The sequence below is a fragment of the Telopea speciosissima genome, chromosome 7 (assembly GCF_018873765.1).
Source record: "Telopea speciosissima isolate NSW1024214 ecotype Mountain lineage chromosome 7, Tspe_v1, whole genome shotgun sequence".
NCBI lineage: Eukaryota > Viridiplantae > Streptophyta > Magnoliopsida > Proteales > Proteaceae > Telopea > Telopea speciosissima.
In genome coordinates, this window is record NC_057922.1 from 27,007,413 (window position 1) to 27,032,042 (window position 24,630).

The 24,630-nt window shown below is 43.1% G+C and overlaps 2 protein-coding genes across 2 annotated transcripts; both read right to left on the bottom strand.

Annotated features, from left to right (window-relative positions):
• Window positions 1–2,669: 2,669 nt before the first annotated feature.
• LOC122667092 (protein NRT1/ PTR FAMILY 4.2-like) lies at window positions 2,670–5,623 on the bottom strand. Its single transcript, XM_043863286.1, has 5 exons — window positions 5,526–5,623; window positions 4,470–4,687; window positions 3,834–4,238; window positions 3,652–3,743; window positions 2,670–3,445 (listed from the first exon to the last, which is right to left on the bottom strand). Exons 2-5 carry the CDS (start codon window positions 4,665–4,667, stop codon window positions 2,701–2,703), a joined length of 1,440 nt encoding a protein of 479 aa, XP_043719221.1. The 5' UTR covers window positions 4,668–4,687; window positions 5,526–5,623; the 3' UTR covers window positions 2,670–2,700.
• Window positions 5,624–9,071: 3,448 nt separating this feature from the next.
• LOC122667093 (protein NRT1/ PTR FAMILY 4.2-like) lies at window positions 9,072–24,395 on the bottom strand. The gene is made up of 4 exons (XM_043863287.1): window positions 24,183–24,395; window positions 23,626–24,030; window positions 23,274–23,365; window positions 9,072–9,818 (listed from the first exon to the last, which is right to left on the bottom strand). The coding sequence occupies exons 1-4, from the start codon at window positions 24,378–24,380 to the stop codon at window positions 9,074–9,076; spliced, it is 1,440 nt and encodes a 479-aa protein (XP_043719222.1). The 5' UTR covers window positions 24,381–24,395; the 3' UTR covers window positions 9,072–9,073.
• Window positions 24,396–24,630: the final 235 nt, after the last annotated feature.

The following is a 24,630-nucleotide window of genomic DNA, read 5'->3' on the forward strand; positions in this document are numbered from 1 at the left end:
CCAATTTGGAAAGGGGTGTTTTCGTCCTTAAAAATCTCGAAATCTTACGATTGGATGAGGAGTTGATGACGTCATGCAAATCACATCTCTCCCTAAGAACAATCGGGACCCACCCGTCGCAGTAGTAGTGGAAAAGCGACCAACAACCGCGAGACCATACCTCCACGCGCAGAAATTGTTTTCTGCTGACCTGTTGACAGTGGCACTCGTGAAAATGAACGAAACAATTTAAAAAAAAAAAAATGGAACAAGTAGCCGGAAAGGATCGATCGATTTTGGCTGGATCGGATCATTATCAGTCGAGACTAATGAGATCGGATATGAGACACATTGAGATACAGTGGGATGAGAAGATAACAATTACTAGGAAAAAACAATGAAAACAAAGTTGTAGGGTCAGAATCCAAAGGGGGTGTGGAGGTCAATGTCTTCATAGGGCCCATGCTAACTATGGCTTCCCCTCTCCATCCAATCCTAATTTGCTGTTTTCATTTGCCATTTGTCACTCATCCGTTTTCTACGGGTGTTTGTGTTTAGAGACACTCCCAATTTCATTAAAAGATCTTAATTTCCATTTTGTGGGTGATCATTCAGAGATCGAGACAATTTTTAAAAGAGTCAAAATCTATTAAACTCAAACATCATATAATAAAGGACAAGTGAGTGGGATCCCATTCACATCCCACTCACTGAAGAGCGAGAGAGGGCGGGAAAGGGTATCAGGAGGGTATTTTGAAAAATATAAAAATCCTAGGAGGAGTTTGTGAACCCTAGGATGGTGGGTGAACCTTCCTCTATGGGTAAAGGGAAACTTAGTCATAAAATGAAAGTTTAAAGTCAATTCTTATATTGCTATTTTTAGAATATCTTTACAAAAATCATCAAGTGAAAAAACACTCGGCAAACTTTTAAAACAGTTTTTTACTTTTGGTAAATGAAGTTAGGGCAATTTTAGAAGTTGTATTTATTTTTTTCTTGTGTGGCATGAGTATTAAGTACTAACTAGCTTTGGGGATTAAGTAAATCTTTTCAAAACGAAAAGTACTGGATGTAAAACAAATTTGAAACTTACTTATCATGCAATTTCCATTCTTATCTAGTGGATCTAAAAAATTCCGCCCACCCCCCTTCCCCCCCCCCTCCCTCCAAAAAAAACAAACAATATAAATCAAAATTGTACTGAAATTTATTAGATTTAAAAAACTAAACGCGAAATTGAAACATTCTCTTATTCTATTTCCTTCCCACCCTTCATTTTCTTGAAAACCAATCTAAGAAGAAAATAATAGACTTCTCGCGTACGCTCAAGGCATAAGTGACTCATGCACATTCACACAATACAAGAGAAAGAAGAAAAGAGAGAAAATAGGTTTTCTATTACCTATAGGGATCTCACTCTCCTCCAGCTGTGGCGGGAGCTAAATGATCCAGTCGAGCAAAAACATAGGGTGTTTTCGTCATTTCATAGGGGGTTGCCTATGAAATGACCCAAACACACCTTGTTTTGCTGGGCTGATCCTCCAACTCCCATCACGGTTGGAGGAGAGTCGAATGGCTGCCTATAGAGACATTCCGCTCTCCCTCTTTATATAAACAAAGCTTACATAGATGAGATGGTGATATGATGAGATTAGAATCATTCCCCATGGAAACGGCCAAAACCAAGTGGGTCATCCTTTCTTGGCATTCATGAGGAGGAATACCTAACAAAACATACTTAGGGGAAATGTCGATACCTTAGTTTCGACATTCAAGTTGGTTGTTGATACTTGATTTGATGTATTACTAACCTAGGACAAAAGCTAATGATAGTTGTGACGGAAGCTTATGATAGTTGATATGTGTTATGCTATGTTGAAGGGTGATGTGACAATTTCGACGATGTAAATAGGGATCGTTGTAATTAGTCACATGCCAAATTTTAAAACAATCTATTTCTTTTCAATCATTTTTAGAAGCATAATTTTGTAGAATTTTTCACATTTTTATTTTGCTAATTGACCAACTCTGTCTCCATTGATATTTCTATGTGAGCAAAGATCCTTAGGGTTTAAGTATCACCAAAATTTTGGATCCTTTCAAACCTGCCACATGATAGATATTGGGACCTTACAAAAAAGGGCCTTGCTATGTGGGCTGTCCAAAAAGCTCTTCTAAAAAACTAAACGAAATACATATTTCAAAAGACTGAGTTCGAGGGTGTAGGATGGCATTGAGAGGGGATCCCCTTACACTACAATGATTTTATTGAATCATCACTAAAGGAAAACTTACCCCTTTCTCAATTAAGGAGATAGGCAAGGGATCACAACAATGCTAGACTACAATTTACTACCAATGAGGAGGTAGGTAATCGAATAATCTAGTAGAAGCGTTTAATGACGAGAGTGGGTGTGAGGTCCATGGGTGGGACGTGAGAAGGTGTGCACAAGAATCTGCACAATAATATCGTGGGCTTTTTTCTCCAAGAAGATGTAGTCTATAACATTGCCTTTGATTTATTTCTTTATACAAATGGACTATTTTACATTTAAACATTTTTTTTTTAATCCTGATACAACTTTTAGTAAAATAGAATAAACTATAGAAATAGTTCTTAATTACATGAAGTTATAAACATCACTTTCACCAAAAAAAAAAAAAAAAACAAAGTTATAAACACAACAATGTACCAAACTATCTATTTTTGCTCCATAATCCTCAAAACCGTTTGGCCCAATACACATAGTTAAAGAAATTGAGAGAATTGAGAACACAGAAAAAAGTGTAGAACAGGTCCAAACGGTTGTTATTCAAATCAATCCCTCCCAACCACTCTTTGCCCAACGATTTAGTCACAGAATTGGTGAGTGAGACAAGTGCAGAGCTAAGAAAATACCCCATGGAGGTGGAGCACCAAGCCAATGCAGTGCACATACTTCTCATGCTATCAGGTGCCTCGGAGTAGAAGAACTCTAACATCCCACCAAGTGTGAGGAAATCGGAGAAAGCAAGGAAAAGGAACTGGAACCCAAGCCAGTAGACCTTAAGCGTAATGTGATCATTTACAATTGCTGCACGTCTCTTGGCTTCTATTATAGCAGCCACGGCCATTGCTAGGGATGCCAACACAAGCCCAAAACCAATCCGCCGGAGTGGTTCGAATGGGTTCCTCTTCTTAGAGAACTTTTTAGATAAATTCCCTGCTAAATGCTCATATAAGGGGATAGAGGAAACCATGATTATCAATGGAGGCACCACTAGGGATGGCGTCGGTATCTCGAAGTTATGAAACAATTTCTTGTCCATGAGGATCCCTTGCTGCACAGAGAAGGTTTGAAGTTGGGCTAGACAGCAATTCATCATGATTGTGCTTCCAAATATTGGAAGGAGGCCAAGGAAAGTCTTGGTTTCTTCAATTTGGTTTGGACTGATATTGTTATCCATTATGGCTCTGTTTAGAAACCTGCATCAAAATGTAAAACTATATGTGATTTGAAATTTGGAACACGAGAGTTGTCATACACCAGCTCTGATACCACTTGTTAAGGACTTAATAAAACACTTATTACTCTCGCGTGGAACCCCAACAAAGACTGTAAATCCCATTTTGTTTATCAAATTTAAATTGCAAGTTTCGTCAGAAACAGAGTAGGAGAATGGAAGGCTTGCCTAAACTTGTTATGGGATCTCCCATGAAAGCCATTCTCAGTAATCATCCCTTGGGATGGTGTTTTCCAGTTCCGTGCTGTAGCTATAGCAACCTAAATTCCAAAAAAAAAAAAAAAAAAAGAATCATGAAAGAACACTCTTCAAAAAGTATGGGCAAAGTAATGACTTAAGAAGCTATTTACCTTAAAAATCCTGCTTAGTGAACTCCCCCTTGGACGTCTATGTCTGTAAAATGGGAGTCCAACAGAAAAAATGCAGAGTGCGATGGAGAAGATGACGATCCCAATTTTGAAACTTGATTTCCACCCTTTGTTATCTTCAACCCAAACCATAATAGAGGATGCTAGTATGCCACCCATAGCGACAGAAAAGAAGAACCAATTGAAGAAGGTATTCATGAGCCTCTTATTGTTATGATCAAGCTGGTCGGCACCGTGTGCCGGCAATGCAGCCTTCACCCCACCCACCCCGGTGGCCATTGCATAGAGTCCACTGTAAAGCATAGCTGCTTCGGATATGGACGGCCTTCTTCCCAATGCTGGCTGGAACCTTGTGTATTGAGCTTGGAATGTAAGCATGGCTAGTCCCTGTGCCAATGGGTGTGGCGAAAAATTTTGTTTAGGTTCCATCAGATATGAATCGCCTAATGAAGAGACTCATAGGTATTTCAGTACTCTCTCCTTAACAGCTAGTTAGTTTTTGAGGATGAGTTCTACCCAAGTCCCTATCAGCTAATATCTAGCTAGTCACGAAGCAATTAATGTCATTTGAAGTATTAATATAATTTTAATATGGTAATTAGGACATGGACTACTTACCAGTAGCTCTATTGTACCAAAGAGGATGAAGGTCCAATACCTAGGAATGAAGGAGTCTGAGATAAAACCACCAAAAATTGTGAGTAGGAAAGAGGTTCCCATAAAATTTGTGACCATGTTTGCAGCTTCTGCGATTGGATAATGCATCGAAGACTTAAAATATGAAACGAAGTTTGAGGCATTTGATAAGAACACCATGTTTTCCAATACCTCTACAACTGCATACAGATTAGAGAGACCATGACAACATATGAGCAGAGGAATTAAATTGTCATGTAATACTCAAATTTTGACATTTTAAGTAAGAAGGGTGTGGGTTTATTGTTGTTTCTCCTTGCAACAACAACCACTTTTGTACACCCCAAGAGGAAGGGAGGGAGGGTTAAGCCATGGAGTTCTCCACCACTTTTAGGGGCTTACCATCCTTTTGGAGTTGGGGCAAGGGGGTGGGTTTATTGTTGTAGCGTAGAAGGGGAGGGCAATGGGATAGAGGGGAGCGGGTGAGTTTTCAGAGGGGTGGTTCGGGAGTACGGGTTATATGGGGAGAGGAGTGGAATAGCGATCTGGTTGCATGGGCCTGAGCCCAAGACCACATCCCTGCCTAGGCTGGGTTTGGCCCTCCATCCCACCCTCCTCCTTTGCCCCACCCCAATGATGGACTTGGTCATTTCACAGGGGGCCCAACTGGGGCTCACCTATGAAATAACCCAAACACCCCTTGTTTTGCTGGGCTGGATCTTCAAGCTCCCGCCACAGCTGGAGGAGAGCCAATTGCAGCCCCAATGATGGGCTATAGTCACGGTTTTAAGAACTGGGAATCGGATTCGTGAATTCGACGATTTGTATCAAAATCAGTCATGATCGATTCAACCGATTTCCACCAATTCCTGTCAATTCTACTCACGTATCCGGACGATTACAATCTATTCTGTCCAATTTTGATCGGAATCGGCACTAACCCATTGGATTCACTTTTTTTTTTTTTTTTTTCTTTCAAAACCTTGACTACAGTTACCCATAAATAAGAAGAAGAAGAAGAAGAAGAAGAAACTTTACCGCAAATGAAAATAGCAGCTTTAATGCCACCCAGCCTTGTTGATTGCACGCTTCTACCTCTCCAATCGAAGAACTCGTCCTTCTCATCATCCCTCTCTGGTTCCTGCTTTGAGATAAAATATTGAAGTACTGTAATTCCCTAATCTTTCCATTTTAATTTAATCATTTTCGAGTTTACCCCCCCAAAAAAAAAACAAAAATTGAAGTGGGAAGAGGTGACAGAGATGTAGAAGCATACCATTAACACCACCAAGGGAGTTTCACTCTGTACGATTGTGACTGAATGGATGAATATCTGAGTGGAAGGAATGACGAATTGAGAAGGGCTCAGCTAGAAATAGGGTTCTGATCTTATAAGATAATTATGGAAAGAGAAGTCAATCAATGCAAAGATTGAAGAAGATAATGGAGGGGGTCGATCAGTTGAGGCAGATTCAATTCAGTGATTCTAGAGACATTTGTTGGTTTTGGTTTTCCATTTATAGGTACTATTTAACAGTGCACGAAGCTCCCGCCACTGTAGGGTTGATACGCAACCTCTTAATCTTGCTTTTACAGAGAAACTGTTTTTAGACTTCAACCCGTGACCAAACTTGGTCACAATGGAGCAACCTTACTATTGCACCGAGCGGACCCACTCTCGGGGAGATACACAAAATCTATGCAATTATTACTTTCCCAATACTTTCCCATCTCGTGTGACACTTTTTGATATGAAGGATGCATGCTCACACCTTGTTGGTTTTGGATGGATCGATACACAACCTTACCCTTGCTTTCGTAGAGAATCTGCTTTCAAATTCAAACCCATGACCACTTGGTCACAATGGAGCAATCTTACTGTTGCACCAAGGCCTGCCCTCGGGCGATACACACAATCCACGCAATTAATACTTTCCCATCTCGTGTGACAGTGTGATGAAGGGACTAGTACTCTTATATCTCAACACTCCCAACCTTTTATCACGAGATATGTTATTTTTCTAAACCTCATAAAAATAATAATAAATAATAAAAACCGAAATATTATTGTCACGAGGTATGTTATTTTTCTAAACCTCATAAGACATCTATTCTGTCACATGGACAGATCATGTGTCCATTTTGGCTATTTGATAGAGAGGACATGCATGATCTACGTTAGCAATGTATCAATTCAATTAAATTTCCCCATATATTGATGTGCATGGGTATGTCTAAACATGTGCCCTAGTGCCTAACCACTATTGTGCATTCTCCCAACTATAAGCAAGAATTGAGGGTTTAGATTAGAAAAACATGAAAATGGACAGCTCCATATATATCTTATAACTTTCGACAACATCACAAACTATTTTAACATTAATAATTTCCATAATAATGGTGTTAAATGGTACGATTTTAGTTAATCGATTTTAATAGGTTTAAACAGTTTTATTTTTTAAACTAAACCGAATCATTTAACTAAATGGTATCATTTTTTAAACCCAAATCGAACCATTTATTAAACAGTTTTACGATTCAAGTGTAAACGACTTGATTCGATTTCAATAAACATTTTCAATTTAGTTATGACACTTTTAATCCATAATAAAAACCAGGAAACCAAATCAAGCGATTCAGGAAAAAAAAAGTAAAAGGTTTTTGAAAGCATTTGATTAATTTTTAGTTTTGGAGGCCAAGATTTAAAACTTGATTATGTTGTTATGCTTCAAAGACTTGAGAAGGTAAACTTCATATTCAAACTTTTCAATATCCTATGGCTTATGTGACATGTAATCTAGCTCAATTTGGCTCCAAGATACTTTGATTCCATTGATTCTGTCGAATCCCCTGTAGACAGTATTGAAAGCTCCTTAGCCAAGGATGTTGATGTAGCGACCAATTGGGTCTGTCTCTACGATGTTAGGGTTGAGACATTCGGGAGGCTCTAGATCATCTTCTATTAGAGAACCCATATGGTTGGATACTACGGAAAAAATTACAAGCAAAAAGTTGGGGTTTGAAGGCTTCAGAAAACTTGTGAATTGGGACCTTGAAAATAGGATTCGAAGGATATGAGTGGTGGTAGGGGGGGGTGAGGCAGGGGTGGTGGTGGCATGGAAGTGGTAACGGTGGTGGTGTTGGCGGGAGGTGGTGGTAGTGGCGGTGGAGGGAGGTGGTGGTGATGAGACCATTAGAAGAAGAAGAAGAAGAAAAATAGTGTTTTATTTTTAACATGAAATTATTATTTTATCCATTAATTAACCATGTGCTCATTAGAGAGCAAGAGTGAAAACAAATGAAACCGAAATTCTATTCGAGAAGAAAACAGTGGAAGTCTAACGTACACTCAAGGCATAAGTAACTCACGCACACAGTTATATCAAAACAATAAAAAAACTGACGCACACAGAAACAATATGAGAAAAAGAAGAAAAGAGGTTTTCTAGTACATGTAGAGGCAGTCCGCTCTCCCTCTTTATATAAATAAAGCTTACATGAATGAGACAGTGATACGATGAGGTGAGAATCTGGACATGAGAAAGAAGTTTAAATCGATTAGAATCCAATGTGTGGGTCATTCCCTGTAGGAACAGCCACAACCAAGTGGGTCGTCTTCCTCTGCATTTGTGAGGAAGAAAACCCAACAGAACAAACTTGGGGAAATGTTAATTCCTTTGTCTTGAATCTCTTGACATGCAAATTGGTTGTTGATATGATGTATTATTAAACCTAAGACAAAAGCTTATTGGATACTTGTTAAAAAAGGAATTTTAACAGTTGAAATTGATCACATGCCAAATTTTAAATTTAATTATAAGCTCAGCCTCTCATATATCAATATTTTTTCCCTTAAATTTTCACATTTCTATTTCTTTTAGCTTCTTTTTCTGAATTTTCACGATTTTATTTTGTTAATTGACCAATTTTGTCCTCATTGAAAACTTTCCATGTGAGCAAGGAACTTTAGGGTTAACCTATCCACAAAATTTTGGGCCCATTCAAACCTACCACATTATAGATATTTGGACCTTAAAAGAGGCCTTGCTGTGCGGATTGTCCAAATTAAAGCTCTTCCACAAAGCTAAACGAAATACATATCTCAAAAGAACGAAATCAAGGGTGTGGGATGGCGTTGAGAGGGGATCCCCCTACAGTACAAGGGTATTATCAACCCCGTACTATAGGGGTCAGACAAGGACAGCCATTGATGGCTGTCTATTGCTATTGCGATGTTGGAAAACTTCCCCTTTCTCAATAAAGGAGATAGGAGAGGGATCACTATGACATTAGACAATAGTTTTCCACCAACACGAGGAGGTGTATAAACTATAACCGAATTATGTAGTAGGGGCATTTAATGAGGAGAATACTCTTTGTGAGATTCATGGGTGGGATATGAGAAGATGTGCTTAGGAATCTGCACACTAGCGTCATGGACTTCTTTTTTCTCTAAGGAGATATGGTCTAAAACATTTGCCTTCAATTTTTTTCCTTGCACAACATTGCATAAAAAATAGTTCTTAATTACATGAAGTTATAAACATCATAATGTACCAAACTATCATAAACACCACAATAAAACCTTAAAACCGTTTGGCCCAATACACATAGTTAAGGAAATTGAGAAAATTGAGAACACAGAGAAAGGTGTAGAATAGGTCCAAACGGCTGTTATTCAAATCAATCCCTCCCAACCATTCTTTGCCCAATGATTTAGTTAGAGAGTTGGTGAGTGAGACAAGTGCAGAACTAAGGAAATAACCCATGGAGGTGGAGCACCAAGCCAATGCAGTGCACATACTTCTCATGCTATCAGGTGCCTCTGAGTAGAAGAACTCTAACATCCCACCAAGTGTGAGGAAGTCGGAGACAGAAAGGAAAAGGAACTGGAACCCAAGCCAGTAGACCTTAAGCGTATTGTGATCATTTACAATTGCTGCACGTCTTTTGGCTTCTATTATAGCAGCCACGGCCATTGCTAGAGATGCCAACACAAGCCCAAAACCAATCCGCCGGAGTGGTTCGAATGGATTCCTCTTCTTAGAGAACTTCTTAGATAAGTTCCCCGCTAAACGCTCGTATAAGGGGATGGAGGAGAGCAAGATTATCAATGGAGGCACCACTAGGGATGGTGTCGGTATCTCGAAATTATGAAACAGTTTCTTGTCCATGAGGATCCCTTGTTGCACAGAGAAGGTTTGAAGCTGGGCAAGACAACAATTCATCATGATTGTGCTTCCAAATATTGGAAGGAGGCCAAGGAAAGTCTTGGTTTCTTCAATTTGGTTTGGACTGATATTGTTATCCATTATGGCTCTGTTTAGAAACCTGCACTACAACATATAAGTAAATGAGCCACACTGGAGTTGCCACGCTCCAGCTTTAATATCACTTGATAAAGACTTGGGTAGAACTCATCCTTAAAATCTAGCCATTAAGGAAAAGGTGCCCAAATCCTTATAAGCCTTTACATCGGGTTAATAACATCCGATGTAGAATAATTGCTCTTGCGTGGAATCCCAACAAAGACTGCAAATCCTATTTTGTTTATCAAAATTAAATTGCAAGTTTTGTTAGAAACAGAATAGGAGAATGGAAGTGTTATACCCGTACCCCGGGATATAATTAAATATCATTTCTTCTCGTGACGTGTAGATACCGCTGCCATGTATGCTGGTGACCTGTTCTCCATGATGGTCAAACCTAGCTACAAAATCGTTGACCACAGCACGGGTTTGCCTGTGGAGGAAAGATTCCTCAACCGCCCGGGGGGAAAGTTCGTGGACGGCGACTTCGCGACTACCCTCCAAGTACCACCGAAGCGAGGAGTTCAGGAGAGAGCATCCTGGACCGTCACCACTGGATATTTCGTTCGGTGATGAGCTTAGCGTGCCGTGGCGAAGCTGTCGGGTCATGGGTAATAAACCATGACAGGGGGAAAGTAAGTTCTAACCTCAAGTCTTATTAATTATTCTTCCCTTGGTAACCTCGAAGTGCGGGTCCGGGCTTGAACCGCTCGAGCTATTTCATGAGAGAAGGGAATAATTTAAGTTCGGGTCCCGCGTACCTTTAGGAAGTACATTGGGGACTTATACCCATCTCATATGAGCCCATCTAAGAATGGGCTTTTCCTTAATTAAGGTTGTGGGCAGGCCCATTTAACCTATTGGCCCAATGGTGGGTTATTCCATCCACTTACCCACATAGGACTAATGGGTTGACCCATTAGGCCTCATGACCCATTTGACTAAGGGTACCCATAGACCCATTTATTATAAAAGAGAGGAGGAGGGGGAGAGAACATTACTTCTTCTTCAACATCCTCTTCTACCCTAAATCGTGGAGGAGAGAAAGAGGAGAGAAAGAGAAGGAGGAAGGAGAGAGAGGCTTGGAGGAAGGTGGAGACCCCATCTCTTGGGCAGAAATTGTGGAGCTCTCATCTTGGGGGTAGGTAAGCTTCTTCCTTCTTCTATTTTGGGTTTCAAAAAGGGGTTGGGTAATGGGAGAGATTGACCTAGATCTCTCTTGGAACCTAGGGAGTAGATGGAGCTTTAAAGCCAAGCTATGGTGGAGTTAGTTCACTCCATTATGAGCTCTAATGTGAGGGTTCTCATTGCCATTTGGGGGATTTAAGGTTGGACCCTAAGGAGCTTAGGATAGAGTTTTCTAGAAGTCCTTGTGCCTTAAAAACCACTTGAAATGGGGTCCTGGAGGGGAATCCTTCGGATTTTGGACCTGAAGGTGTGAGGGTTACATGTGATTTCGCACCGCAAGAAACCCCCTCGAAACTACCTTCCCGAGAAGGATTCTGTGAAGCTCGGATTTACACTTGGATTCAGTTTTTCGAAACCACATCCGCATCCGACCTTGACTAAAACTCCGTCCGGTTTCCTAGGATTTACATGTGGTTGCAGAATTTGGGCATGAAACCACTCCCCGCAACCACTTCGCCTCTCGAAACCTTATACTTAAGAGTTTATGGGAGATCTTTTGGGGATCCGTTCCTTTCGCTCGTTTAACCTTATTCCACTCTTTGTATAGGTTAAAATATTCACTTTGTGGCTTATTGCTTGATCGAGGCGACAACCGATAAACTGGGTGCTTGGCGATACGTTGTGAGTGGGTTTGGTTGTTTGGGCTTGTTATTACTATTGCACTATATATATTATGTACTCATTATAATTAATAAGCATGTGTGCGATATTGCATAATTTTATATCTATGTGTTATAATGTTGATTGATAATGTTGTATCTTGATGGGTCTCGGTGCGGTGGGTACCGGTGCCGGAACCCCGAACTCTATAAACATTTATGAAGAAATTATGTTGAATGTCATGTTGAACTGTATGCGCCGTGCCGTCGGTAACCGGGCACTAAACCGGATGAAAAGTTGATGCGCCCGGATTACCTCTCGGGACGATAGGACTTGCATGTAGTATATTTGTGGCTAGGATTTCACACCCTTATGCTACGACCCTTACCAACAGGGGTTTAGGTGTTGGGTAATCGACACCGGATCTCGTGGAGGTGGGAGAGGCCATCATGGTAGTATTGGTTATCGTGGGTCCGCCACCTGAGTGGTCTTGGAGGCTTCGATCGGCGTAGGTCCCACGTGACAATTGAGGTTTCATTGTGGCGATAAGTTAAGTGACCCACGTGTCTCCCGAGTTGTCACAAGAGCATATGCCATTGACTTAGTTGTTTGTTAGGTGGAAAATGGACTTAACATGTGCATGCATCATTGGACTATGTGAATTGCGTGTTTGTGCATTCCCATCCCCTCACGGCTCTGGAGCTAACCCCCTCGTGCGCACATTTTTTAGATTATGGTGCAGGTGACGGATATCTCGCGGACTTGGAGTTCAGCCCTCGGGATACGATGAGATCGGTGAGGAGGAACCGGAGGCCGTGTTTGAGGAACATGGCGACGGTGTCCTTGCGATGATTGTGCCTACGGCCGTGAGGATATTCGGGACTCGATCCCTTTTTGATTACTTTTGAGGCTAAGGCCTATGGTGAAATACTTACATCGTAATACCATTTTTGATAGTTATTAGATGATCATTGGAAATGTAACTAATTATCGTATTTATCATCTAGCTTTGAACATCTTGTAACTATTCGATTTATACGCTTCCGCAATACTACTGATCCTTGGAATGTAATATTCCTCTTTTCCGCATTCTAATGTTACATTGTGTTAATATTGGATATGACTGTGCGTTGGGACACTGTGTCAGTGATCCGGGCGGTTTAGTAGGATGACACGCGTCGTCCTAGTCACCCTTTATATGATATTATATTCCTTGTCTGGAATAGGGGCGTGACAGCGTGGTATCAGAGCGAGATGCTCTGCACCAGCCACAGTCTAGCGGAATTGTGATTTACTCTACACAATAGGTTGCTAAAATAAAAGCTTCTAACAATGCATAATTGGAATGTGTGTGAATGCTAGGGAGAAAGCCGAAGACAATAGCAAATAATAGACAACAGTGAAATGAAAGACATGTGTATATAATTATAGATATATTCCTTAATTTCAATTGTTAATACAATTCCATAAGCCAAATGAGTGATTACAACAAAATTCATTCGAATGTAGACTTGAGTTCTTACAACCAAGAAAAAAAAAAAAAAAAAAAAATAAATTTCTTGCATGGTAAGACAAAAAGCTAGGGGTCCATTGAGAGCATGGTGGGAATGGACAGGAGGTCTACTGCTCCATCTCATCATCACTACTAGGCTCGTCCTCTGTGCCCTCATCATGGAGGTAGGAGTGCAAGTCCTCCATCTGCTGCTCGAGGCTCTCCATGCGTCTGTCTGATGCATCGAGCCTAGTGTTCACTCCTTCAAACCCCTGAGCCATGTTGGTGCTCATCTGGCCCAGAGTTGCAAGAATCCTATCGATGTCAGACCCACTAGGAGCAGTGCCGGATGAAGAGGCCGCATGCACAGCCGGCTGAGGAGGAGGCTCCTGCACCGAGGCTCGTGCCCGTGACCTCTGCTGGGACCAATGGCTCCCCATCACTATATGCATCCATCGCACTGCATCCTCGCCATCGCTGCTTACGATCTAGAGGTGGATCTTCGGTTAAGTCTTGATCCTCCTCACTCAAGTCAACTCCAAAATGCTGGAAAATAGTGGTGAGCAACCTCCCATAGGGTAAATCTAAGTTCCTCCTGGGATTTCGCCCCGCATGATCCATGGTCCGCATGATAATGTAGGGCAGGCAGATGGGAATGCCTTTGTAGAGGTGATAGGCCACATAGCCTACGAAGATGGAAGGCATGGTGCGGTGACCGGCTATAGGCACGATGTTGTGCTGCACAATCCGGCTCAGTACCCTGGGAGAATTGGCAAAAGAAGTCTCAGGCACTTTCTTCTCGAATGCCCCACGTGTAAGCTCCCTGTATAACTCCCTGTATGCCTCTCTCCTGAGAAAGGAGTAGGGATTCTTCCATGGTGCGCAGTAGGTCTTCTCTCCCCAGATAGCTACATTGAGGATGCCTGCCAACTGTGCCCCTGTGAAGGATATGGTGACTCCCTTGACATAAGAGAGGATCCGGTAATCTCGTGTGCCTAGGTTCTCGGTGTGCAGGTTGGCGTAGAAGTGACGAACGAGCTTGGGATAGAATGGCTCTGGAAGGTTGAGGAGGTTGGACCACCCCAGTGCTTCAAATCTCGGCCCTACCTTGTAGGCCTTGAGGTCTTCCAGTACCACATCTCTTCCCTCCAAGATATTCTTAAAGCGAAAGTGGTCTTGGTACATCTCCTGTTTCTCTAGGTCTTGGAACCATTTCGTATCCAAAGCAACTGGGGCAGCTTGTTCGGCCCGTGCACGCCTTGTTCTAGGAGCCATTTAGATTCCCTAACCTGCAACCAAGGAAGGCCAAGAATACAGAAATATATTAAGTCCATGCTTGGATATTAAGGTCTAAGCAGATATACAATGAAACGAGACAAGGAGTTAGAACCTAGACCTTGATTTCTACAACAGATTAACCAAATTACAGCAGGGAATGTACTAGGAAAAGTTTGTTGTGAATGGTCTAAGGAGTTAGGGAAAAGGGGAATGCATGGCCAACATGTAGATGCAATCATAGAGGATAAAAGTACATGGCCACATTTATGCTTGGAGAAGCATTATATCATACAAGCAATTAGTTCAAACAAAGTTGGACTGATTTGATAAGAAATATACTAAGAGATCCAAAGAGGAAATTTTCAGTTTTGTGTTTGGAAGTTGAATGACATGGTAAACAATATACATACATGGCCATAGTATACCTAGAACATGAAGTTTTTACTAAATACCTAGTTCAAGCAATATATGGAGCTAAATTGTGGTAAATAATGCTTGAATCTCTAAAAGAAAATTCAGATGTGATTCTTGAAGTTCCAATTTGCAAGAAATAAATAAGTAATGGCTTGAGACAACCCCAAATGATATACACCAAGCCTACCTAGCAAAACCGAACTTGAATTGGGCAAAAAGACATAGAATTTCGGTTAGGGTTTGGGGATTTCTCCAAAATCCAACCCAAACCCTTGGTGATGGTGCAAGATTGGGGGAAATGCCCCAACTAGGTTGCATATGAAGGGAAACGAAGGTAGGATGGACAAAAATCCATCTAAATAGCTAGGAGAAAACAAAAAAAAACCCAAATCTTGTAAACCCGAAATGGATTTTGGGGTTTCTCCATAATAGAAGTCGAAAGGAGAAAGAGATAGATCGATAGAGAGGGAAGAGGGCATACCTGAACTCGATCGGAGCTGTTGTGCGTGGATTGAGTGCCAAAAATCCACCTAGAAGGGAGAGGGAGCAAGGAACGAGTGCGGTTTTGGGTTCTCCAGGGCGTAGGGGGTGTTTGGAAAAAAGAAATTTGGGTTTTGAAGGAGAGTTCGAGTGAGAAATTCTGTTTTTAGGCCATGCGGTTTTACACTCGGATGCAAGATTTTGAATCCGACTGTGAATCCGCGGATTCCCGAGACCAGCCTTTGGTCCTGTGAAGGTCGGATTTACACTCGGATGCAGCCTAGTGAAACCGCATGTAAACCGACCGCCGTAAAGGTTTTTTGGCCCTGTTTTGCTTAACCAACTTGTTTCTAATGTTTATTACCCTCATAATTGCTTCCCTTACCCCTCGTGTAACCTATGTTTACCTTTGCAAATCGATTTTTTTGATTGGTTTGCTTAATATTGCAATTGTGCCTATAATCGTGGGTGTTGATCAGAACCAGGTGTGAACCATGGTTAATACACGGTCAAATGCCAACCGCTCTCCCGCTAGGAAGAGGCCGGTGAGGCTTCAATACGGTTCTACCGGTAGCACCGCCAATTAGTAATAATGCGGATGTCGCCGTTGTTGAGCAATAGGTTGCAATCCATGGAACGAGAGCATAGGGAGGCGCAACAAGAGCAGCGCCAATTTATGCAAAACATGACTGCTATGTTCCAAGCCTTTGTTAGGGAAAGGCAGCCAGTGCCTCCTCCTGTGCAAGTCAATCCTCCCCACCTGCCCGTGGGTTCTCGCTGTACCTAGTGTTCCTCTCGGCTCAAGCCACCGCGGAATTCCTTTGACACAAGAGGTGCCAAGACCTATTCTACCTTCCACTTCGTGGCTCCTTCGGTCCAAGCGGTGACTCCGGCTTGGGTGGATGCGCTAGGTTATCGGAGAGATTTCGAAACATCGTCCTCCAACCTTCTACAAGATGGCCCATGATTCCTTTTTCCCGCAACATTTATAAGGGATCTTGAGAGAATCTTTGAAGTGATACAAGTGCAATGACACGGACAAGATCCGGTGTGCTACCTACCACTCCGGGTGATTCTCGATGCGTGGTGGCTCTCCTCTAAAGACCATTTTTGGGCAACTCACCCAGAGGCAACTTGGGCTCAATTCAAGGAAGTCTTCTTCAAAAATTTCTTCCCTCAAAACTTCCGTGATAGGAAGGAGTCCGAGTTTATGAGCTTCTTTCAAGGATCCAAATCGGTCCTTGAGTACCAGCAAGCTTTTGAGGAGCTGTTTTACTTCGCCCGGACACATGAAGGCCGAGAATGTGAAGGCTAGGAAGTTTGAGAAGGGGCTTAGACCTAGCATTAGTACTCGTGGTGCTACACAAGTACCCTACTTACGCCGAGACGGTCCAGGCCGCTAAGGTGATTGAGGACCAAGCAGAGAGAGAATTACAGGCCATTCAGCCGGTAAAAGGCCCATGACCTCTCATGAACCTAGGGGATCCACAAAATTCCAAAAGAGAGGATCTTACACTACTACTTTTCCGGTCCAGTCCCGGAGGTCAGATGCAGTGCAAGCACCCAGGCCTACATCAACTCCTCACTATGGTTCCCAGACTCTCATATGTTACAATTGCAAGGAGTCCGGGCATATGGTTCGAGACTGTCCTCATCCTCGGATGATAGGTCCTCCAGTGCAGCTACACAAAAGGCACCCCAAGCCAAGGCGCTTGTGCGTTCTCTTCTTCCGCTGCTCGGCCCATAGATCTCAAGGTCGGGTGTATTCGTGACAAATGAAGAGGCCTGTGCCGATCCAGGTTATTAAGTGTAATGCACTCTACTCTTAAGATGTGCATATAATAGCTTTTGTTTCTATGATTGGTTATCCGTTGCTTGTCGTGTCGTTCTTGTTTGCTCTCACCGCTTATGCTTTATTTGATTCGGGGCATCACACTCTTTTGTGTCCCCTAGTTTTGCTAAGAAGATGTCCATTGAACCAAAGCTAATGGCCCGTAAACTCGATAGTCAGACACCAACGGGTAGCAAGGTTGAACTTAACTCGGTTTATGATCCTTGCCCGGTATGTGTGGGTGGTCACGGACTCAAGCAAGCTTAGTGCTCGCTGGATATGAAAGACTTTGATGTGATTTTGGGAATGGATTGGCTATCAACTCACAAAGCCGCCTAACTGCTCGTAGAGGAAGGTTCTATTCAAACCACAAGGTGAAGAGTTTGTGTTTATGGGTACTAAGCGGGAGAGACCCAAGAAAGTTATCATCTCGCCCTCCAAGTACGAAGTTGTTGGCAGAGGGATGTCGTGTTATCTAGCATCCGTGATAGACATCAAGCCAAAGTGAGCCTTTGGAAGAGTTGTACGTGGTGAAAGACTTTCCGGATGTCTTTCCCGAGGATCTAACGCGGTTGCCACCGGATCGCGAGACGAGTTCATGATAGATCTCGATTCCTGGTGCAGCCCCAGATTCAAGGCACCTTACAGGATGGCCCCAACCGAGTTAAAGGAGCTACAAGAGCAAGCTTGAAGGACTCGTTGAAGAAGGGTTTCATTAGACCCAGTGTATCTCCTTGGGGAGCACCTGTGTTGTTTGTGAAAAAGAAGGACGGTAGTATGCGTCGTGCATTGACTACCGTGAGCTCAACAAATTGACAATCAAGAACCGGTATCCTTTGCCTAGGATCGATGACCTATTCGATCAACTACAGGGTGCGAAGGTGTTCTCGAAAATTGATCTCCGGTCAGGGTACCATCAGTTGAAGATCAGAAATAGTGATATCAGCAAGACAGCATTCAGATCTCGCTGATGGTCATTATGAGTTCTTGGTCATGTCCTTCGGGCTGACCAATGCCCCGGCCGCCTTTATGGAGTTGATGAACCGGGTGTTCCACGATGTTCTAGACAAGTATGTCATTGTCTTCATTGATGACATCTTGGTCTATTCCAAGAGCGACGAGGAGCATGCAGACCATCTCCGCCTAGTATTGCAACGCCTAAGGGAGAACAGTACTGTACGCCAAATTCAGAAGTGTGAGTTTTGGCTACAACAGTGGCATTTCTGGGACACCTTGTTTCGGTAAGGGTATAGAGGTTGACCCGGCAAGGTGAAGTCGTGAGTTGATCGGCGATACCCAAGAATGTGGCGTACATTCGTAGTTTCCTGGGACTAGTCGGCTATTACAGGAGATTTATTGAGAACTTCTCAAGGCTCTCCGCTCCTATGACACGACCGACCGAAAGGGAGTGAAGTTCGAGTGGTCGATAGCCGTGAAAAGAGCTTCCAAGAGCTCAAGCAGGTGGTTTCCGCTCCAGTACTTACCATTCCTAATGGTACTGGAGGGATGGTAGTCTACAGTGATGCATCTAAAATGGGCTTGGGTTGTGTTCTAATGCAAGATGGGAAGGTAGTGGCCTATGCTTCTCGGCAATTGAAGGACTATGAGAAGAACTACCCGACCCATGATTTGGAGCTTGCCGCTGTGGTTTTCGCTCTGAAGATCTGGAGACATTATCTATATGGTGAGAAGAGCGAAATATACAGTGATCACAAGAGCCTCAAATACTTCTTTACACAAAAGGAGCTCAATATGAGGCAGCGACGGTGGTTGGAGTTGTTGAAAGATTATGATTGTACTATCCATTACCACCCGTGCAAGGCAAATGTAGTAGCGGATGCGCCTGAGCCGGAAATCTCATCCTTGTCACCGGCATCACTAGCGCCAAAGTGAGAAACTCATCGAGGAAGCTAGAAGGATGGACTGGAATTACCGGTTGATGGTGTTACCTTATCTCTATCAGCTTTATCAATACAATCCACACTGGTAGGGCGAATTCAATCAGCCCAGGCTTCTGATGAGGAGATTCAAAAGGTTATTGAGGCTATCAAGGGGGACACGCAGCTGAACTGGATTTTACTTTAACAGAGAGTGGTGTTCTCATGTTCGACAACGGCTATGTGTTCCTAGTAACCCTCGCTGAGGAAGGAAGTGTTAGCGAGGCCCATGACTCTCCCTATTCTATTCATCCAGGTAGTACGAAGATGTATAGAGATCTGAAGGAATATTACTGGTGGAGTGGAATGAAGAGGGATGTGGCTGAGTATGTGGCAAAATGTCTTACTTGTCGCCAGGTGAAGGCGGACAGACAGCGACCTCATGGCCTCTTACAGTCATTGCCTGCTCCGAGTGGAAGTGGGAGCATGTTACCATGGATTTTGTCACCGGGTTGCCCCGCACGCCTAGAGGTGTCGATACCATATGGGTTGTCGTTGACAGATTGACAAAGACGGCTCACTTCATCCCCATGAAGATTACCTATTCGATGGACAAGCTGGCTCGCTTGTACATTGATAATGTAGTTCGTCTACACGGAGTTCCTGTCAGCATCATCTCCGATCGGGATCCCAGATTTACATCTAAGTTCTGGGGAGGGTTTCAGAAGGCAATGGGTACACTGTTGAGTTTTAGTACAGCCTTCCACCCTCAAACCGACGGACAGTCGGAGAGGACTATTCAGACATTAGAAGATATGCTCCGAGCTTGTGCCATTGATATGCAAGGCAGCTGGGACGAGCATCTCTCACTTATTGAGTTTGCTTACAATAACAGTTACCAGGCTACTATAGGCATGGCACCGTTTGAGGCTCAGTATGGGAAGAAGTGTCGGACACCGTTATATTGGGACGAAGTAGGTGAACGGCGTATTCTTGGACCCGAGTTGATTCAGGCAACATGCGAGAAGGTGGACTTGATTCGTGAGCGGATCAAGGCGGCTCAGTCCAGGCAGAAGGGTTATGCAGACTTGAGACGGAAGGACCTTGAGTTCACCGTTGGCGATAAAGTGTTCCTTAAGGTATCACCCTCCAAAGGGGTGATGCGTTCAAAGAAGAAGGGCAAGCCGAGTCCGAGATTTATAGGACCTTTTGAGATCCTTGCACGGATTGGACCGGTGGCATATCGGTTAGCACTCCCTCCATCTTTAGAAGGTGTGCACGACGTCTTCCACGTGTCTATGTTGAGGAAGTATGTCCATGATCCAAGCCATGTATTGACGCATGAACCACCGAACTTGCGGCCGACATGTCCTATAAAGAGTGCCGAAAAGATTTTGGACAGCAAGGTTGTTCATCTTCGCAACCGCCCATTCATTATGTGAAGATAAAATGGTGCAACCATCCGGAAGAGGAAGCTTCTTGGGAGGCAGAGGTAGAAATGCGGGCAAAATACCCTTTTCTTGCCTATTTACAAGGTACGTCAAATTTCGAGGACGAAATTTCTTATAAGGTGGGGGGATGTTATACCCGCACCGGGATATAATTAAATATCATTTCTTCTCGTGACGTGTAGATACCGCTGCCATGTATGTCGGTGACTGTTCTCCATGATGGTCAAACCTAGCTACAAAATCGTTGACCACAAGACGGGTTTGCCTGTGGAGGAAAGATTCCTCAACCGCCGTGGGGAAAGTTCGTGGACGGCGACTTCGTCGACTACCCTCCAAGTACCAGCCCGGAAGCGAGGAGTTCGGGAGAGAGCATCCCGGACCGTCACCACTGGATATTTCGTTCGGTGATGAGCTTAGCGTTGCCGTGGCAAGCTTTCGGGGTCATGGGTAATAAACCATGACAGGGGGAAAGTAAGTTCTAACCTCAAGTCTTATTAATTATTCTTCCCTTGGTAACCTCGGCGCGGGTCCGGGCTTGAACCGCTCGAGCTATTTCATGAGAGAAGGGAATAATTTAAGTTCGGGTCCCGCGTACCTTTAGGAAGTACATTGGGGACTTATACCCATCTCATATGAGCCCATCTAAGAATGGGCTTTTCCTTAATTAAGGTTGTGGGCAGGCCCATTTAACCTATTGGCCCAATGGTGGGTTATTCCATCCACTTACCCACATAGGACTAATGGGTTGACCCATTAGGCCTCATGACCCATTTGACTAAGGGTACCCATAGACCCATTTATTATAAAAGAGAGGAGGAGGGGGAGAGAACATTACTTCTTCTTCAACATCCTCTTCTACCCTAAATCGTGGAGGAGAGAAAGAGGAGAGAAAGAGAAGGAGGAAGGAGAGAGAGGCTTGGAGGAAGGTGGAGACCCCATCTCTTGGGCTTAAATTGTGGAGCTCTCATCTTGGGGGTAGGTAAGCTTCTTCCTTCTTCTATTTTGGGTTTCAAAAAGGGGTTGGGTAATGGGAGAGATTGACCTAGATCTCTCTTGGAACCTAGGGAGTAGATGGAGCTTTAAAGCCAAGCTATGGTGGAGTTAGTTCACTCCATTATGAGCTCTAATGTGAGGGTTCTCATTGCCATTTGGGGGATTTAAGGTTGGACCCTAAGGAGCTTAGGATAGAGTTTTCTAGAAGTCCTTGTGCCTTAAAAACCACTTGAAATGGGGTCCTTGGAGGGGAATCCTTCGGATTTTGGACCGAAGGTGTGAGGGTTACATGTGATTTCGGACTGCAAGAAACCCCCGAAACTACCTTCCCGAGAAGGATTCGTGAAGCTCGGATTTACACTTGGATTCAGTTTTCCGAAACCACATCCGCATCCGACCTTGACTAAAACTGTCCGGTTTCCTAGGATTTACATGTGGTTGCAGAATTTGGGCATGAAACCACTCCCCGCAACCACTTCGTCTCTGAAACCTTATACTTAAGAGTTTATGGGAGATCTTTTGGGGATCCGTTCCTTTCGCTCGTTTAACCTTATTCCACTCTTTGTATAGGTTAAAATATTCACTTTTGTGGCTTATTGCTTGATCGAGGCGACAACTGATAAACTGGGTGCTTGGCGTATACGTTGTGAGTGGGTTTGGTTGTTTGGGCTTGTTATTACTATTGCACTATATATTATGTACTCATTATAATTAATAAGCATGTGTGCGCATATTGCATAATTTTATATCTATGTGTTATAATGTTGATTGATAATGTTGTATCTTGATGGGTCTCGGTGCCGGTGGGTACCGGCGAACTCCCGAACTCTATAAACATTTATGAAGAAATTATGTTGAATGTCATGTTGAATCGTATGCGCCGTGCCGTCTTGGTAACCGGCACTAAACCGGATGAAAAGTTGATGCGCCGGATTACCTCGGGACGATAGGACTTGCATGTAGTATATTTGTGGCTAGGATTTCACACCCTTATGCTACGACCCTTACCAACAGGGGTTTAGGTGTTGGGTAATCAGACACCGGATTCTCGTGGAGGTGGGAGAGGCCATCATGGTAGTATTGGTTATCGGGTCCGCCACCGAGTGGTCTTGGAGGCTTCGATCGGCGTAGGTCCCACGTGACAATTGAGGTTTCATTGTGGCGATAAGTTAAGTGACCCACAGTGTCTCCCGAGTTGTCACGAGTAGCATATGCCATTGACTTAGTTGTTTGTTAGGTGGAAAAATGGACTTAACATGTGCATGCATCATTGGACTATGTGAATTGCGTGTTTGTGCATTCCCATCCCCTCACTGGCTCAGTGGAGCTAACCCCCTCGTGCGCACATTTTTTTTAGATTATGGTGCAGGTGACGGATATCTCGCGGGACTTGGAGTTCAGCCCTCGGGATACGATGAGATCGGTGAGGAGGAACCGGAGGCCGTGTTTGAGGAACATGGCGACGGGTGTCCTTGCGATGATTGTGCCTACGGGCCGTGAGGATATTCGGGACTCGATCCCTTTTTGATTACTTTTGAGGCTAAGGCCTATGGTGAAATACTTACTGTAATACCATTTTTGATAGTTATTAGATGATCATTGGAAATGTAACTAATTATGTATTTATCATCTAGCTTTGAACATCTTGTAACTATTCGATTTATACGCTCCGCAATACTCTCGATCCTTGGAATGTAATATTCCTCTTTTCCGCATTCTAATGTTACATTGTGTTAATATTGGATATGACTGTGCGTTGGGACACTGTGTCAGTGATCCGGGCGGTTTAGTAGGATGACACGCGTCGTCCTAGTCACCCTTTATATGATATTATATTCCTTGTCTGGAATAGGGGCGTGACAGGAAGGCTTGCCTAAACTTGTTATGAGATCTCCCATCAAAGCCAGTTTCAGTAATCATCTCTTGGGGTGGTGTTTTCCGGTTCTGTGCTGTAGATATAGCAACCTAAATTACAAAAAAAAAAAAAAAAAAAAAAAAAGAAGAAATAGAAAAAATGAATCCTCAAAGAACATTCTTCAAAAAGCATGGGCATAGTAATCACTTTTAAGAATGGGAAAATATGTGCTGGGGCAGGCTGCGCCAGACACATGTGGGTGGGCGAAATGATCATCCCACTCCCCTAAATGGCAGAAATTCCAATTCCATGTGTCTATGGCGGAGCCTGCGTTGCGGCACAAAGAACATTGACCCTTTAATAATTTTACCTTAAAAAGTCTGCTTAATGAACTCCCCCTTGGAGATGTATGTCTGTAAAATGGGAGCCCACCGGCAAAAATGCAGAGTGCGACAGAGAAGGTGACAATCCCAATCTTAAAACTCCATTTCCACCCTTTGTTATCTTCAACCCAAACCATAATAGTGGATGCTAGTATGCCACCCATAGCGAGGGAAAAGAAGAACCAATTGAAGAAGGCATTCATGAGCCTCTTGTTGGTATGATCAAGTTGGTCGGCACCGTGAGCCGGCAATGCAGCCTTCACTCCACCCACCCCAGTGGCCATTGCATAGAGTCCACTGTAAAGCATAGCTGCTTCGGATTTGGACGGCCTTCTTCCCATGTCCGGCTGGAACCTTATGTATTGAGCTTGGATTGTAAGCATTGCTAGTCCCTGTGTCAATGGAAAAATTTGTTTGTGTTACACGTGAAAGGAGGAAGTAATAATCCCGATATCAGATGTGAGTAGCCCAATGTAGGGACTTATTGGAAAATGGAAGTTGAAGAAAAGAAGAAAATTGTAAGGCCGTGGATTAATATACTTACCAGTAGCTCTATTGTACCAAAGAGGATGAAGGCCCAATACCTAGGAATGAAGGAGTCTGAGATAAAACCACCAAAAATTGTGAGCATGAAAGAGGTTCCCATAAAATTTGTGACCATGTTTGCAGCTTCTGCGATCGGATAATGCATCGAAGACTTAAAATATGAAACGAAGTTCGAGGCATTTGATAAGAACACCATGTTTTCCAATACCTCTACAACTGCATACATATTAGAGAGACAATAGATTATAAATATGAGAAGAGGAATTGAATTGTTATGTAATATAGTCAAGCAAATTCTAGCTATTTAATTTGGACATGTTGATAATTTACAAGAAGAAGAAAGAAATTTGTGATATTTTCAATTGTATTGTAAAAAACAAAACAAAAAAAAAATGTTCTAATTAAGAGCCATTCCATGGAATATGTCTCAAATTTAGAGCTCAAAC

Coding starts and splice junctions, on each gene's coding strand:
- LOC122667092 (XM_043863286.1), bottom strand. CDS start 4,667: ATGGTGTTCTTATCAAATGCCTCAAACTTCGTTTCATATTTTAAGTCT. Junction 4,239..4,469: donor TTGGTACAATAGAGCTACTG/GTAAGTAGTCCA, acceptor CCATTGGCACAG/GGACTAGCCATGCTTACATT. Junction 3,744..3,833: donor CACTAAGCAGGATTTTTAAG/GTAAATAGCTTC, acceptor TTTGGAATTTAG/GTTGCTATAGCTACAGCACG.
- LOC122667093 (XM_043863287.1), bottom strand. CDS start 24,380: ATGGTGTTCTTATCAAATGCCTCGAACTTCGTTTCATATTTTAAGTCT. Junction 24,031..24,182: donor TTGGTACAATAGAGCTACTG/GTAAGTATATTA, acceptor CCATTGACACAG/GGACTAGCAATGCTTACAAT. Junction 23,366..23,625: donor CATTAAGCAGACTTTTTAAG/GTAAAATTATTA, acceptor TTTGTAATTTAG/GTTGCTATATCTACAGCACA.